Source organism: Dipodomys ordii, unplaced genomic scaffold (genome assembly GCF_000151885.1).
Source record: "Dipodomys ordii isolate 6190 unplaced genomic scaffold, Dord_2.0 Scaffold40, whole genome shotgun sequence".
In the NCBI taxonomy this organism is placed as follows: domain Eukaryota; kingdom Metazoa; phylum Chordata; class Mammalia; order Rodentia; family Heteromyidae; genus Dipodomys; species Dipodomys ordii.
Window position 1 is genome coordinate 6,126,009 of NW_012267256.1, and position 14,144 is coordinate 6,140,152.

Here is a 14,144-nt window from a genome sequence, read left to right on the forward strand (position 1 = left end):
GCCCAGGCCCAGAGTTCAGGCCCCACGACCGGACCCCCCCAAAAAAATGATCTCACCTCCATTTTCAAAATATAAACCTAGCATTTGACATCTCTGGTTCCCTTCCTGCTGATGGGGTGGGGTACGGGGTGTGTGTCCAAGGACCATTTCAGATGCTGTAATGATTGCGATAGCTTCTCTTCCTGGTTCTCTTGTCTCTATTCTCAACACTGTAGCCAGAACCATTTCCTGAACTATAAATCACACTGTGCTATATGCTGTGTAAATCTCTTCCATGGCACCTGTCCTGAAACAGTCAATACATTTGTTGTGGTTTGCATGAGGCAAAACAAGACACATCCTTGCTAGTTCTCATCCCCCACCCCTTGCCTGTTAATCTCTGCTTCATTTACTTGAGTGTATTTGATCCTTTGGTCTTATCTGAAGGGAATGGGCTGATCTAAGTCTATTTATAAGACATGTAGGATTTTTTTTTTGTAAACATAAGATGTTGGATAAAAAGGTCTAAAGAAGCAAGATAACTACAGTGATCCCTTGCCTATTGTGGAGTTACATTCCAGAGACCCTCTCAACAGGTGAAAAATCCATGAAATAGCAACATTATATTTGATTATATATATATATATATATATATATATATATATATATACACACACACATGGCTTTATAAACCCTTCTCATTCTCCTATAAACCTTTCCCACACACTTATTAACCTTTCCCACACTCTTATAAACACTTCATATGCTCTTAAACACTTTCTGCACTCTTAAACCTATGTAATTTTAACAGTGTATAAAATTCTATATGGGTACTCACCAGTGAAGTATACATGTTTCTTCATGTTTCCAACAATGCTCTCATTCATTTATTTATGCAGTACTGGGGTTTGAACTTAGGACCTTGTAGTTGCTACACAGGCTTGAGCCACTCCATCAGCTAGTCTTTAGAATTTTGAGCCAAATATTATCTGTAAATACTCACGATGGATTTCTGAAATCTAGGAGCAATTTAAGAAAATATAACTATAATGTTGTTATCATATTTCAATATTAACCATACAGTCTAGTATTTATGAATTAGTTTAAAATTTCTATTAGTGTACACTAATTGTACAAAATAATGGATTTCATAATGACATTTTCACAATCATGCACTAAGTATTTTGATCAATTTGCCCCCATTACCCTCTCTTGTTCCATTATCCTCTTCCTGCTGTTTCCCTTCCTCCTTTCTAATAGTTCCCTTTTGTGTGTGTGTGTAGGGCCTGGGTGCTGTCCCTGTGCTTTTATACTAGTTAATTGGAGTTAAGAATTTCGTAGGCTTTTCTGCCCAAGCAGGCTTTGAACCAAGATCATCCAGTTTTCAGGCTCTAGAGTAGCTAGAATTACAAGCACTGTTGTTCACCTCATGCCTGGTAGTGTTCTACTACTTTATAACTCAATCAGTTATTTCTGTATAATTGTGTTTTGTGGTGGTTTCCTGTTTGTCACTCTTACAGATAATAATATTAATATTGTGATAAGACATAGATATGTTTGGTGCTAGTTTATTTCTCTCTAGAAAAAAATTCTTAAAGAAGAATGATTAGTCCAGTTGGTATATGCATTTCAAAACTTGAGACCCCGTACATTGTGTTTGAAAAAAAATCCATATTTGCTACGAGAGCAATTGTTACTCTGTACCTTTGTCATTTAGGGTCTTCTAGGTTTTGTTCTTTTGGGGCAATCTGATAGATATAAAACAATACCTAACTGTTCCAATTTACTTTGGCTGCCTGTGAGATTCAATATCCTTGTACATAGATTTTTGCACAGTATTTTTATACTTATCTTTAGGGACTTCAAAAATCTATTATCATTTTTTGTGCTGATACTGGGGCTGGCGCTCCACCACTTGAGCCAGTTCTACTCCTTCAAAGACTTTTTTTTTTTTTTACAATTCAACCTAGTAACATTTTCATTGTTTATTATTTTACCATAGACACAAAATATGTATAGTAAATCTATAAACCATTCTATTTCTGATTTCTAACCTTGGTGTTATGTTTTGGAATGATAAAGGTAACCACGAAAACTTAATATTTGTCAAATGTCATTGTGCTTTTTATGTACATTATTTCTTTGAAGCCTCACAGAAATCCTCTAACATAGGAGTGATTATCATCCTCATTTACACAAGAGGAAAATCAGCCTGAAAAAAACAGGGCAGGAATTGATCATTATTCAAGTTTTTTTTTTTTTAGTTTACATATCTTATGCAAGATACAAGAGCACAAACTTACACATCCCATCCCCCCCCTTTTTTGGTGTTGTATGAAAGTTGTTTTTTTATATTGGAACCCATGGTTACCATTCTTAATTAGAGGAATTATTAAACCCACTCGTTTAAGCTTATACATCTTAAGGAAGTGTTCAGGTATATTAAGAAAGACCTTGATTGTGTTGTTTTCCTTTTTGTTTTCAGTTGGATGAAATTGGACCTGGCTGGGTGGTTATTAAGCCCAAGGAAAGAGCTGAGCTGTGACCTCTTTTTTGAGAGGCTGTAGTGGGTTTCGAACTCAAGGCTTCAGGTTCTCACTGGGTTTTGTTGCTCAGGGCTGTGACTCTACCATTTGAGCCACATTTCTACTTCCAGCTTTGTGCTACTTTATTGAAGCTAACAGTATCATGGACTTTTCTGCCCAGGCTGGCTTTGAATCACAGTCCTCCGATTTCAGCCTCCTGAGTAGCTAGGATGACAGGTGTGAGCCACAGGCTTCGGGATCCGTTTGACCTTCCCTTGTCCTTGCTGTGTCTCAGGTGGTGTGCATGTACCAGACCCTGGGGAACCCGCTCAGCACGCTCACCACCCTCAACTGCATGCACTCACACTTCATCCTGTCCGACGATGGGACTGTGGGCAAGTATGGAAACGAAATGAAGCTCCGGAGGAGCCTGGAGAAGTATATCTCACTGCAGAAAATACACAGCCGTGAGTTCTGTCACAGGGCTCAGCCAACACACGTGGCTGAAGTCCTGCTGGGGGGGAAGGCTGGTATCTGCTGTCATCCGTGTGGACGCCAGGTCTCTATGTCAGGGAGAGATCTGCAGGTCAGCCTTGGCCTTTGGCCCCCAAGTTCAGAGTCTCTATTGCTGAAGTGTGAGGATGATGTTGTGTGTGAACTTTTCTTCTCTCAAGAAATAAAATTGGAAAAAATAATGATTAAAAGGTAAAATGTCACCAGGCACTGGTACCTCATGCCCTGCAATCCTAGCTACTCAGGAGGCTGAGATCTGAGGATTGCGACTTGAAGTCAACCCACGCAGCAAATTCCATGAGACTCTCATCTTCAATAAACTCTGACACCCCCCTGCAAAAAAAAGGCTAGCAAAGGAGCTGTGGCTTACAGAGTAAAGGGCTAGCCTTAAGCAAAAGAAGCTCAGGGACAGTGTCCAGGCCCTGAGTTCAAACCCCAAGACTGGCACATACACAAAAAAGGAAAATGTCAATGTGATGTTTAAACTTAAATAAGAAATCTATGATTTGTACAATCCTCCTCTTTCTCTCCCACAGTTAATGGTGTAATGACTAGCTTCCACAGTGGTCTGGCTATGTGTTAACCTGTTACACAGCTATCTGTATACAGACATATAAAATATATAGCCATGTATACACTGTAAATATACAAGTAGGATAAATTCTTCATGGCCTGTCAAGCTTTGTTTCACTTCATCTCTTTTATGAAAGAATGACTCCACAGTGAGTTTTCCCCCATTCTTAATATAGGACCACTGTATGAAATCTGAACAGTGGAAAATAGAACATATTGATATATTAAGGGTTTGAAGTTTGCCCATCCAATCTCATTCCTAGAAATCACTATCATTACAAGCTTACTGAGCCTGTACGCAGGCATTTCTCAGTGGGTGAAGGCAGGATGCATTCCTGTACTTGTCATTCCCAGCGGAGAGCAGCTCGCAGGGAGGGAGGGGACAGTTGCTGACCCCACACCATGTTCACATTCACACCACGAGTGCGGCACAGTTGTAATTCCGACACTCGAAGGCTGAGGTGGGAGGATTGCGAATCTGAGGCCATCCTGGCTTACCTAGCGAGACCCAGATGCAAAAACAAAACACGGATGGAAATGGCAACGGGCTGATCATCCGTGGAGATGCACAATCCATCACGCAGCTGTGTACGCACAGATACTTTTAGAATTTCCTGCGAGGAAAAGCTAAGATCTCTTGAGGACAGGATTTGTTTGTTTGTTTTTTTTCAAATAATTATCACTGTGTATCTTTATCTGCCTTTATTTTCTGGCAAAAGCTGGAAGGTACTCTCACCGTATTTATGCCAACGTTTTATTTGAAATCTGTTCCTGGTTTGCTCTTGATCTGGGCAAGTCTGGGTAAAGCAGCAGAGTGAGGGTCTGTGCAGGCATGGCGAGAGGTGGTCATCTTCAGCTGCGCGTGTAGAGAGACTGGCTGGCTGGGCTAGGGGGGCCACGTAACCAGGTGGAATTGTGTGTGATCTGAACCAGGCTCACTCCCAGGGGTGCCCGTGATGGGGCTGGTGGTGGAAGGCGGCCCCAACGTCATCCTGTCGGTGTGGGAGACGGTGAAGAACGAAGTCCCTGTGGTGGTCTGTGAAGGTTCGGGCAGAGCGGCCGACCTCCTGGCCTTCACTCACAAACACTTAGCCGACGAAGGGTGAGTGGCTAGCTCTTCCTCTGTGTGACTCCAGTGATGTCTCCTTCCTCCACGCTGCTTCTTCTTCCAGCTGCATTTATGTGGCCACATCCTTGGAGCACAGAGGCTGAGATTGGAACACAATGTTCAGCGACTCTATTTGTTCATCAGTACCAACATGCTCCAGAAGGACTGCTATTTTCTTAGCTGAGAAATGGCCTTCCTTCCTTCCTTCCTTCCTTCCTTCCTTTCTTCCTTCCCTCCCTCCCTCCCTCTCTTGCTTTTTTTTGTCAGGTGGCTTGAATTCAAGGACTAGGTGTTTGAGCTTTTCACAGGGGCTTAGTTGGAGAAAAGAGTCTCACAGACCTTCCTGCCTGAGCTGGCTTTGAACCATGATCCTCAGATCTCAGCGTCCTGAGTAGCTAGGGTTACAGGTGTGAGTTACCAGTACCTGGTGCTTCCTTCTTTCTTAACTAAGTTTATTAATTTATTATCTTTAAGTAGTTCATGAGCACAGCGGCTCTTGATCAATGTCAGCCCTTTCATCGTTCTTTCTGGCCCCACACCTAGCCCTTTAAGTTTCCTAACTCCATTTTCACATAGGTATGTTGAGATTTCTTCTTGCATTTTTTTCTCCCCATCTTTTCAGTTCTACCTTCTACCTCTCCTCTCTCTTCTCAGACTTCTTCCTTTCTTGTTCACCCTGGATGAGTAATTCTTAAACCTTTTAGGGGTTTTGATCCTTTCGAGAATTTGGTAGCCTTAATCCCTCAATCTATCATCTGAAGAGCTGGGTTGGAGCTGGTGGCTCCCACCTGTAAGCCCAGTTACTCTGGAGGCAGCAATAAGGAGGATCATGGTGTGAAGCCATGAGCAAAAATGAGCAGCATCTCAACAAATAAAGCAGGTGAGACGGCATGGTGGGAATCCTTGGAGGTGTAGGTGGCTGTTCGTAGGCAAAAATGCAAGACCCTGCTTGAAAAACAACCAAAGCAAAAAGGAGTAGGAGTATAGCTGAAGTGGTGTAGAGTGCCTGGTAAGGAAGAGTGAGATCCTGAGTTCAAATTCTAGTACTGCTGAGAGAGAGAGAGAGAGAGAGAGAGACAGACAGACAGACAGAGAGAGAGACAGAGAGAGACAGAGACAGAGACAGAGAGAGACAGAGAAAGAGACAGAGAGACAGAGATAGAGACAGAGAGAGACAAAGACAGAGAGAAATAGAGAGAGACAAAGAGACAGAGACAGACAGAGACATAGACAGAGACAGAGAGACAGAGAGAGGGACAGAGAGACAGAGAGACCTGTACCTCACAGGTTCAGGGTTGTGGCAGGTCCATTCATCATCACGTAGACATTTAGCCTCTTGCTGGCGCCCTTTCCCTCCTGCTCAGCTCGCTGCTCTCTGGCAGAACGGTGCAGGTCAGGTGGCGACGTGGGTTTCGTGGCCGAGGCTGCCGGCTGTGGCCCTTCTCTGGGTTGTATTGCGTGGGGACGTTTTTTTCTCTGGCAGGATGCTGCGTCCGCAGGTGAAAGACGGGATCCTCAGCATGATCGAAAGCACCTTCAACTTCAGCCCCGAGCAGTCCAGACACCTCTTCCACATTCTAATGCAGTGCATGGCCTACAGGGATTCCGTAAGTATGGTGTCTCCAAAAGCACAGGTTTCCAGAAATTTCCATATTTCTTTCTCTTCACTCGTGCATGTGTGTGTGTGTGTGTGTGAGAGTGTGTGAGTGTGTATGTGCGTGCGTGCATGCATGCGTGTGTGTGAGTATGTGCGTGCATGTGAGTGTGTGCATGTGCGTGTGTGCATGCATGCATGCGTGTGTGTGTGAGTGTGTGAGTGTGTGCATGTGAGTGTGTGTGAGTGTGTGTGAGGCCTGAATCCAGGACAGGAGCACTGACCCCTATCCTTCTGTGCTCAAGGCTAGCACTCTGCCATTTGAATCATAGCTTTCACTTCTGGCTTTTGCTGGTTAATGGGAGATAAGAGCCATGTGTTTTCCTAGCCTGGTTGGCATCGAACCTGGATCCTCACATCTCTGCTTCTTGAGTAGCTAGGATCGCGCGTATGAGCCACCGGTGCCTGTTTGAAAATGCGGAATTTAAACAAAGCTGGAGTGAGACGGATGTTACTTTCTAGAATTAGCCCCTGTGTTGAGTCAACGTGACTGCTCACCCCCACATCGCCGTCCTACCCCGCACGCTTTAGATTCTACGTTCTCCCTGGATCAAAGCACTTCGAATAATCAGCATTACGGAAAATGTATCAGAAGTAGTAAAAATACAAATATTTTCAGAGCATGTTAGCCATGCAGTAAGTTGTAGGGTGCTTGGAATATTTACAATTTAGTTCCCACTCTCCAAATTCCTCCCATTCTTTTTTATTTATTTATTTATTTTTGGTCGGTGGTGGAGCTTGAACTCTGGGCCTGGGTGCTGTCCCTCAACTCTTCAGCTTACAACTAGTGCTCTACCGCCTGATCTACAGCACTACTTCCAGCCTTTTCTGTTTATGAGGTGCTAAGGAATTGAACCCAGGGCCTCATGCATGCCAGACAAGCACTCTACCACTTATCCACATTCCCAGCCCCAAATTTCTCCCATTCTTTGTCAACCTACTTAAAAAAGTTTTCTATAAGTTAAAAAAAATGTTAGAATTGGTCAGACACTGGTGTCTCATGCCTGTAACCCTAGCTACTCAGCAAGCTGAGATCTGAAGATTACTGGTTAATCTCGAGTTAGCCACCAAAAAGCTAGAAGTAGAATTAGAGATCTGAAGGTTGATCCCTAACCTTGAGTAAAAAAGTGCAGCAATCCTGAGTTCAAGCTCAAGTCAGGCACACTCATGTATGTGAACACACACAAACATATATTCACACAAAGTTAAACTTTATGTTGTTTGGAAATTACAAAATGAATATTCTCCTCAATTTGTTTGCTTACATGTGCATTCTATTAATACTGCTTGAAATTTTTTTAGGAGTCTGTAGGATATGCAGCATTCTCTTTCCTTTTTTAATTTTATTTTCAATTATTATTAAATAGTTGTTTCTTTTTTATTTTTATTGTTAGGGTTACAGGCACCGAGGTCAGGAAAAGAGTACATTTCTTTTTGGACAGTGTCATTCCTTTCCTCTCTCCCAGATTTTCCCTTCTGACCTTACCCACAAGTCGCATCATTCATTTTCAACATGGTGTCTACTGAGTACCCCTGCTGCATTTGATCATCTTTGCCCTCCATTTTTGTGCCCCCCCCGCACCCCTTTTTACTTTCTCAAAGACAGATAAACAAACAAGACAAAAAGCAAAGGAAAACAACAACAACAAAGAAAAACCTCTTGTTTCCATTTCCTGGAGTTTATTTTGATAAATATTATTTTATATTTATATATTTATGTAGAGGTATTGCATCTTTACGTTCCTCATGGTGTGTGAATACCTAGAATAATTGTGTTTCTTAAACTATTCTAGATTACCATATTTGATGTGGATTCTGAGGAGCAGCAAGACCTTGACCTAGCAATTCTGACAGCTCTGCTGAAGGGTGAGCGACTGAACCAATTCGTTCCTTGTTTCCTATTTTCATATTCTAGGGCCGTTGATATTTGACAGTTTGAATACACCTATGGTTTTTTCCCTTGCTTTTGTCCTAGGCACAAACTTATCAATATCAGAACAATTAAACCTGGCAATGGCTTGGGACAGAATGGACATTGCCAAGAAACACATCTTAACATATGGGCAACATTGGAAGGTATAGTGAAGGTGAAGTTATTTGGAAAAAAAACATTTTTACATGCTGGTTTGTTACGGGAGGACAAATAGAAAATTGAAGGAGTGATAGATAACATCTGTATAGCTGGGCACCACTGGAAAACTAAGGTATTTCCCTATTCTACTTTACCTCACTGAAAATAGCTTTTTCCATCCCTTGAGCTAATTGAAACTGAAGTAGGAAGTTGGAGGAAAAACAGAATGGAGGTTAGTGTGTGTGTGTGTGTGTGTGTGTGGTGAGGACACTGAGGCTTGAACTTGGGCCTTGGACCTCTTGCTTAGCTCTTTTGCTTATGACTGGCCCTCTGTCACTTGAGCCATACCCTTACTTTCTGGCCTTTTGCTGGTTAATTGGAAATAAGAGTCTCTCAGTTTTGTCTGCCTAGGCTGGCTTCAAACTTCGACCCTCAGATCTTAACTTCCTGAGTAGCTAGGACTCCAGGTGTGAACCTCTGGCAACCAGCTGAAAGGATTTTTAACTTATGATCAAATGAAACAATTTTCATTTTGTTTGTTACAACTTAAAAGTTGTCCCGTTTATTTGATTATTTTTTGCATAGAACTTAGTAAGTGCAAAACGTGCTTCAGGAAACATTACCACCACTGGGGGACAGAAATGCAAAGAAATTCTGTGCCCTTTACTTAATGCTGATTAAAAGCGTCATGTGTGTTTTCTTCTATAGTTCTGTCATAAAGCACAGGATTCAGCCACAAGGTCAGAATGTTTATAGACTAAGTGCCACTTATGTATGACTAATCCGAGTTAAAGGTTACAAGGTTCAAAATGGCTGCACAAATTACAAACAGAGACCGGGGGAAATTATTACCAAGGAAAACCTTTGTCCCAGGAGATGCCTTCAGTAAGCCCCCAGGATTAACTTAGCTCTCAGGCAGCCTGTTGGAGCAGAACCAACATTCTGCTCTAAGATAACACTTGTCACCAGTGAACTCTGATAGCAAGTGCTTAGGTGACTTTGTAGAAACTCGAAGCCTTGCTTTTGTGAAAATTACTGACTTTTCCCTGGCACTCACAGATACCTGAGAGCTGACTCAAATGGGGTAAACAGCTGGCCTCTTGGTCTTTATATTGTGTTTGTCCCTTTTGCTGCCTCAAAACTCTTGAGTCAGATGCTACTCAGCTGTGAAAGCATGGTGGTGAGTCAGTCATTTGGAAAATGTTTTATCCACGACTATCACAAGAAGCTAACTTGTCTTATTAGATGTGATTTCTTCAACTACACATCTTGTGCTTTCTCAGTACTGCAGGTTCTTCAAGCCTAGCTTAATGCTAAGACAGTGTCGCTAGTTGATTTCCGCAGCCCTAACTCAAACGAAGCTGACCATCCATTTGCCTACCAAAGACAAGCTAGGTCCTTCCACACAAGAGGAACATTTCTCCTGAAAGGATGTCTATGACTGACAGATAGTGAACACACTCCAACCCATTCCTCAAAAAGAATCAGTAAAACCCAGAGCTCCTTTTGTTCAAGTTAGTAAACTGTTCCTTTATGGGCAGTGATTTCTTTTCTTTTCTTTTCTTTTTCTTCCTCCTCCTCCTCCTCCTTCTTCTTCTGTGATTTCTTTTGTTTTCTTTTCTTTTTCCTCCTCCTCCTCCTCCTCCTTCTCTTCTTCTGTGATTTCTTTTGTTTTCTTCTCTTTTTCCTCCTCCTCCTCCTCCTCTTCCTTTTTGTCAGTCATGGGTCTTGAACTCTGGGCCTGGGTGCTGTCCCTCAGCGATTCAGCTCAAGGCTAGTCATCTCCCACTTGAGCCACAGCACCACTTCTGGTTTTCTGGTGGTTTATTGGAGATAAGAGTTTCACGGACTTTCCTGCCTGGCTGGATCCTCAGATCTCAGCCTCCCGAGTAGCTAGGATTACAGGTGTGAGCCACCAGTGCCTAGCTCTCTTTGATTTCAATTATCTGACTTGAGTGAAAATCCTCATAAAAAGGACTTGCCTAACTTGTTCGTCTTATGCTCTCTTTTCACCGCTTCTAACCACACAGTAGAATTGTATTGATAATATAAATTAGAGAAAAATAGAATAAAAGATTACTTACAATGCTAGTGGTCATAATCACCTTTACTTATTTCTGTTTTGTTAATTGCCATTGTATCTCTTATGTATTTCTCTCTTCTGAAGCATGGTGCCCTAGAGCAAGCAATGCTAGATGCTTTAGTGATGGATCGGGTAGATTTTGTGAAGCTCTTAATAGAAAGTGGAGTGAACCTCCACCGATTTCTCACCATCCAGCGACTGGAAGAGCTCTATAACACAGTGAGTAATGAACAGTCCGTCAGTCATCTCCCTTAAGATTTTAAAAAGAATTTCTTGGTGCTTGTAGTGGGGCTTAAACTCATGACCTGGGCACTGTCCTTTAGCTCTGTTGCTCAAGGTTAGAGCTCTACCACTTGGGCCACACCTCCACCTCTAGCTTTTTGGTGGTTAATTGGAGATAAGAGACTCATAGACTTTCCTGCCCAAGGTGGTTTTGAACCTCAGTCTCCAGATCTGAGCCTCCTGGGTAGCTAGGATTATAGGTGTGAGTTATTGGTACTCTGTCACCTTGAGTATGAGTCTCTACACAGACCATTTGTAGATACACGGACTTTTCAACCAAAAAAGAAACATTCTAACCAATTCCATTTTATCCGACTAACAGCCAACTATTAAAATGTTGTTCTTGCATCTTCCTTATGGAAAATGCTGTTGAAACGAGGCTGCCTGATTCATTGGAACAGCAACTGCTTCAGCTATGCGTCCTCCTGGAATTATTCTTCCTTATCCTTTCCATATTGTCCTTTCTTCAATGATCTATTTAAGTGGGCTGGGAATGTGGCTTAATGTTAGAGTGCTTGTTTAGCATGCATGAAGCCCTGGGTTCCATTCCTCAGTACGGCATAAACAGAAAAAGCTGGAAGTGGCACTGTGGCTCAAGTGGTAGAGTGCTAGCCTTGAGCAAAAGAAGTTCACGGACAGTGCCCAGGCCCTGAGTTCAAGCCCCAGGACTGGCCAAAAAAAAAAATCCATTCAAACAACTTTGGCGGGGGAGGGGGAGCGAGAGGGGGGAGATGGGAAGGGATGGTAAGGGGAAACAAAGGAGGAGGCAACAATGCTTGATAATAAATGTACTCATTATCTTGCTCATGTAATTGTAACCCCTCTGTACGGTATTTACACAATTAAAAAATCCATTCAAGTCCTTCGTTCTTGAATACTCTAGTTATTCACAATGATTTGTTCCTGAGAGTAGATTATTTGTTCTTTTTATTTGTTTTTGATGCTAGTACTAGTGCTTGAACTCAGGGCCTAGGCACTGTCTCTTAGCTTTTTCGCTCAAGCCTGGTGCTCGACCACATAAGCCACAGCTCCACTGCTGGCTTTTTGGTAGTTAATTGGAGATAAGAGTCTCAAGGATTTTCCTGCTGGGCTGGCTGCAAACCTTGATGGTCAGATGTCAACCTCCTGGGTTGATTATAGGAATAAGCCACAAGTGCCATGAGAGTATGATTTATTTGTAACTCTTTTTCTTAGCACACACATGATTGTATTGTTGCCTGTTTTCTAGTATAAATATGTAGTTTTTCCCATGATTATATTATATATTATTTCCATTATAAACAGTGCATGGAATCCCTTAGTAACCTGATTGAACATTGTAAAGATTCAAGAAAGTACCACTTGAGTCAATGTACTTTGTGATTGTGTGACAGTTACTTATGGTAAAGAATATTTATAAATTACTTAAAATTTATTTCTGCCTCTTACCACATAAATTAACATCCTTGCTATACATATTACTTTGAAGAATATTTTACCTAATTGTATCTTCTTTAGAAATCCCTTCTTTAGGTTATCATTATTATTATTGTTGTTGTTAGTCCTTCTTTAAAGTTATTAAGTCAAAATTTCATATTCTGTTACTGTATATGGTAAGTGTATTCGGTTACTCATATATTCTGAAATAAAATGTTGTCTGTCATATGGGGTTAAAGGGAATAACTCTTCCTGTTGTTCTTTGTCACAGAAACAAGGCCCAAGTAATATGTTTTTGCGTTATCTTGTCCAAGATGTAAAACAGGTAACCTAACTTCTAACATGCGAAAATAACTTTTGTATGTTATTTTAGCCTTGTGATAGTGGATTCATCCAATCTTGCTTTATTAAATTTAGATTTGGGTTTTCTAGTTAACTACCTGCTCTTATATTTCATTTTCAATGATTTACTTTTATCTCTACATGAAAAAACTAAGTAGCTATTTTAAAGCAGTATGTATACAATTCAAAGTATATTCATGTAACATTCATGAAACCAAAACACTAAAAAAAAAAGCAACAATGAAACACTATCAACTTTGGAATTCTTCCCAGCTTCCCAGGGTTAAAATGTGAAAAAAGAAATTTTTAGATTTAACAAGGTAGACTGTGAATGGCTTTGTGTATTTGCATATGTGTGGGTAACTGTGCACTTATATAAATATATATAACATTGGTTTGCATAATTTTAATCCTGTGTATGAGTTGGAGTTACTTGTTTTTTTAACATGTGATTCTAAATAATTTTAGAACTATACTCCTGCATTTTCTTCTTTATTAATGTTTTTAAATTTTTAACCCACCTGCATGGAGCTCATGACTTACTTTTATTTTTATACCAGTCCTGGGGCTTGAACTTAGGGCTTGGGTGCTGTCTCTGAGCTTTTTTCTCTTTTTTTCTTTTTCTTTTGCTTAAGAATATCACTCTACCACTTGAGCCAAAGTACTGCTTCTGGCTTTTTTTTAAACTAGTTTATTAGAGATAAGAATTTCACACACACACAAAAGAATTTCATAGACTTTTCTGCTTTGCTGGCTTTGAACCATAATCCTCATATCTTAGCCTGCTGAGTAGCTAGGATTACAGATGTGAGCCATCAGCATCTGGTTTATGAATTACTTTTTTTTTTCCTGTTGTGGTTCTTGAACTCAGGGCCTAGGTGCTGTCCCTGAGCTTTTCTGCTCAAGGCTACTGCTCTACCACCTTGAGCCACAGCCACTTCCCATTTTCTGGTGGTTAATTGGAGATAAGGATCTTAGGGACTTTGCTGTCTGGTCTAACTTCAAATCATGATCCTCAGATTTCAGTTTCCTGAGTATCTAGGATTATAGGCATGAGCCTTCAGCACCTGGCCATGACTTGCTTTTTTCCCTCCCCCCCAGGAACATCAAAAATAGTACTTTTATCTATTAAGATGTACATCTGTGATTCACACCTGTGATGTTAGCTACTCAGGAGGCTGATCTAAGGATCACAATTTAAAGCCAGTCTAGGCATTGAAGTCCATGAGACTTTTGTCTCCAATAAATACCAACATGTTGAAAGTGGAGCTATGGTGCGCTTGCATGCATGTGCGGGCACACACACACACACACACACACACACACACACACACAAATGAACAGTGAAAAGAAAGAAATATATATATATATATATATATATATATATATATATACCTTTTTCTTGCTCATAGCTATTGTTCACAATCTGTCCATTCAGAGATCTTCATCTATAGCACTCTGCATGTCTTTTTTTTGGGGGGGGAGGTCCGGTCATGGGGCCTAAACTCTGGGCTTGGGCATTGTCCCTCAGCTCTTCAGCTCAAGGCTAGAGCTCTACCACTTGAGCCACAGCACCACTTCCGGCTTTTTTTTTTTTT

At 41.3% G+C, this 14,144-nt stretch overlaps 1 protein-coding gene across 1 annotated transcript in view; it reads left to right on the plus strand.

The window, feature by feature from the left end:
- Positions 1-14,144, plus strand: part of Trpm6 (transient receptor potential cation channel, subfamily M, member 6) — a 106,295-nt gene that overhangs the window by 15,435 nt on the left and 76,716 nt on the right. The window contains exons 3-9 of the mRNA XM_013018395.1: positions 2,800-2,971; positions 4,524-4,692; positions 6,182-6,305; positions 8,146-8,218; positions 8,328-8,428; positions 10,591-10,725; positions 12,476-12,529. Of these exons, the coding sequence (XP_012873849.1) occupies positions 2,800-2,971; positions 4,524-4,692; positions 6,182-6,305; positions 8,146-8,218; positions 8,328-8,428; positions 10,591-10,725; positions 12,476-12,529 (828 nt within the window). The remainder of the gene's footprint in view (positions 1-2,799; positions 2,972-4,523; positions 4,693-6,181; positions 6,306-8,145; positions 8,219-8,327; positions 8,429-10,590; positions 10,726-12,475; positions 12,530-14,144) is intronic.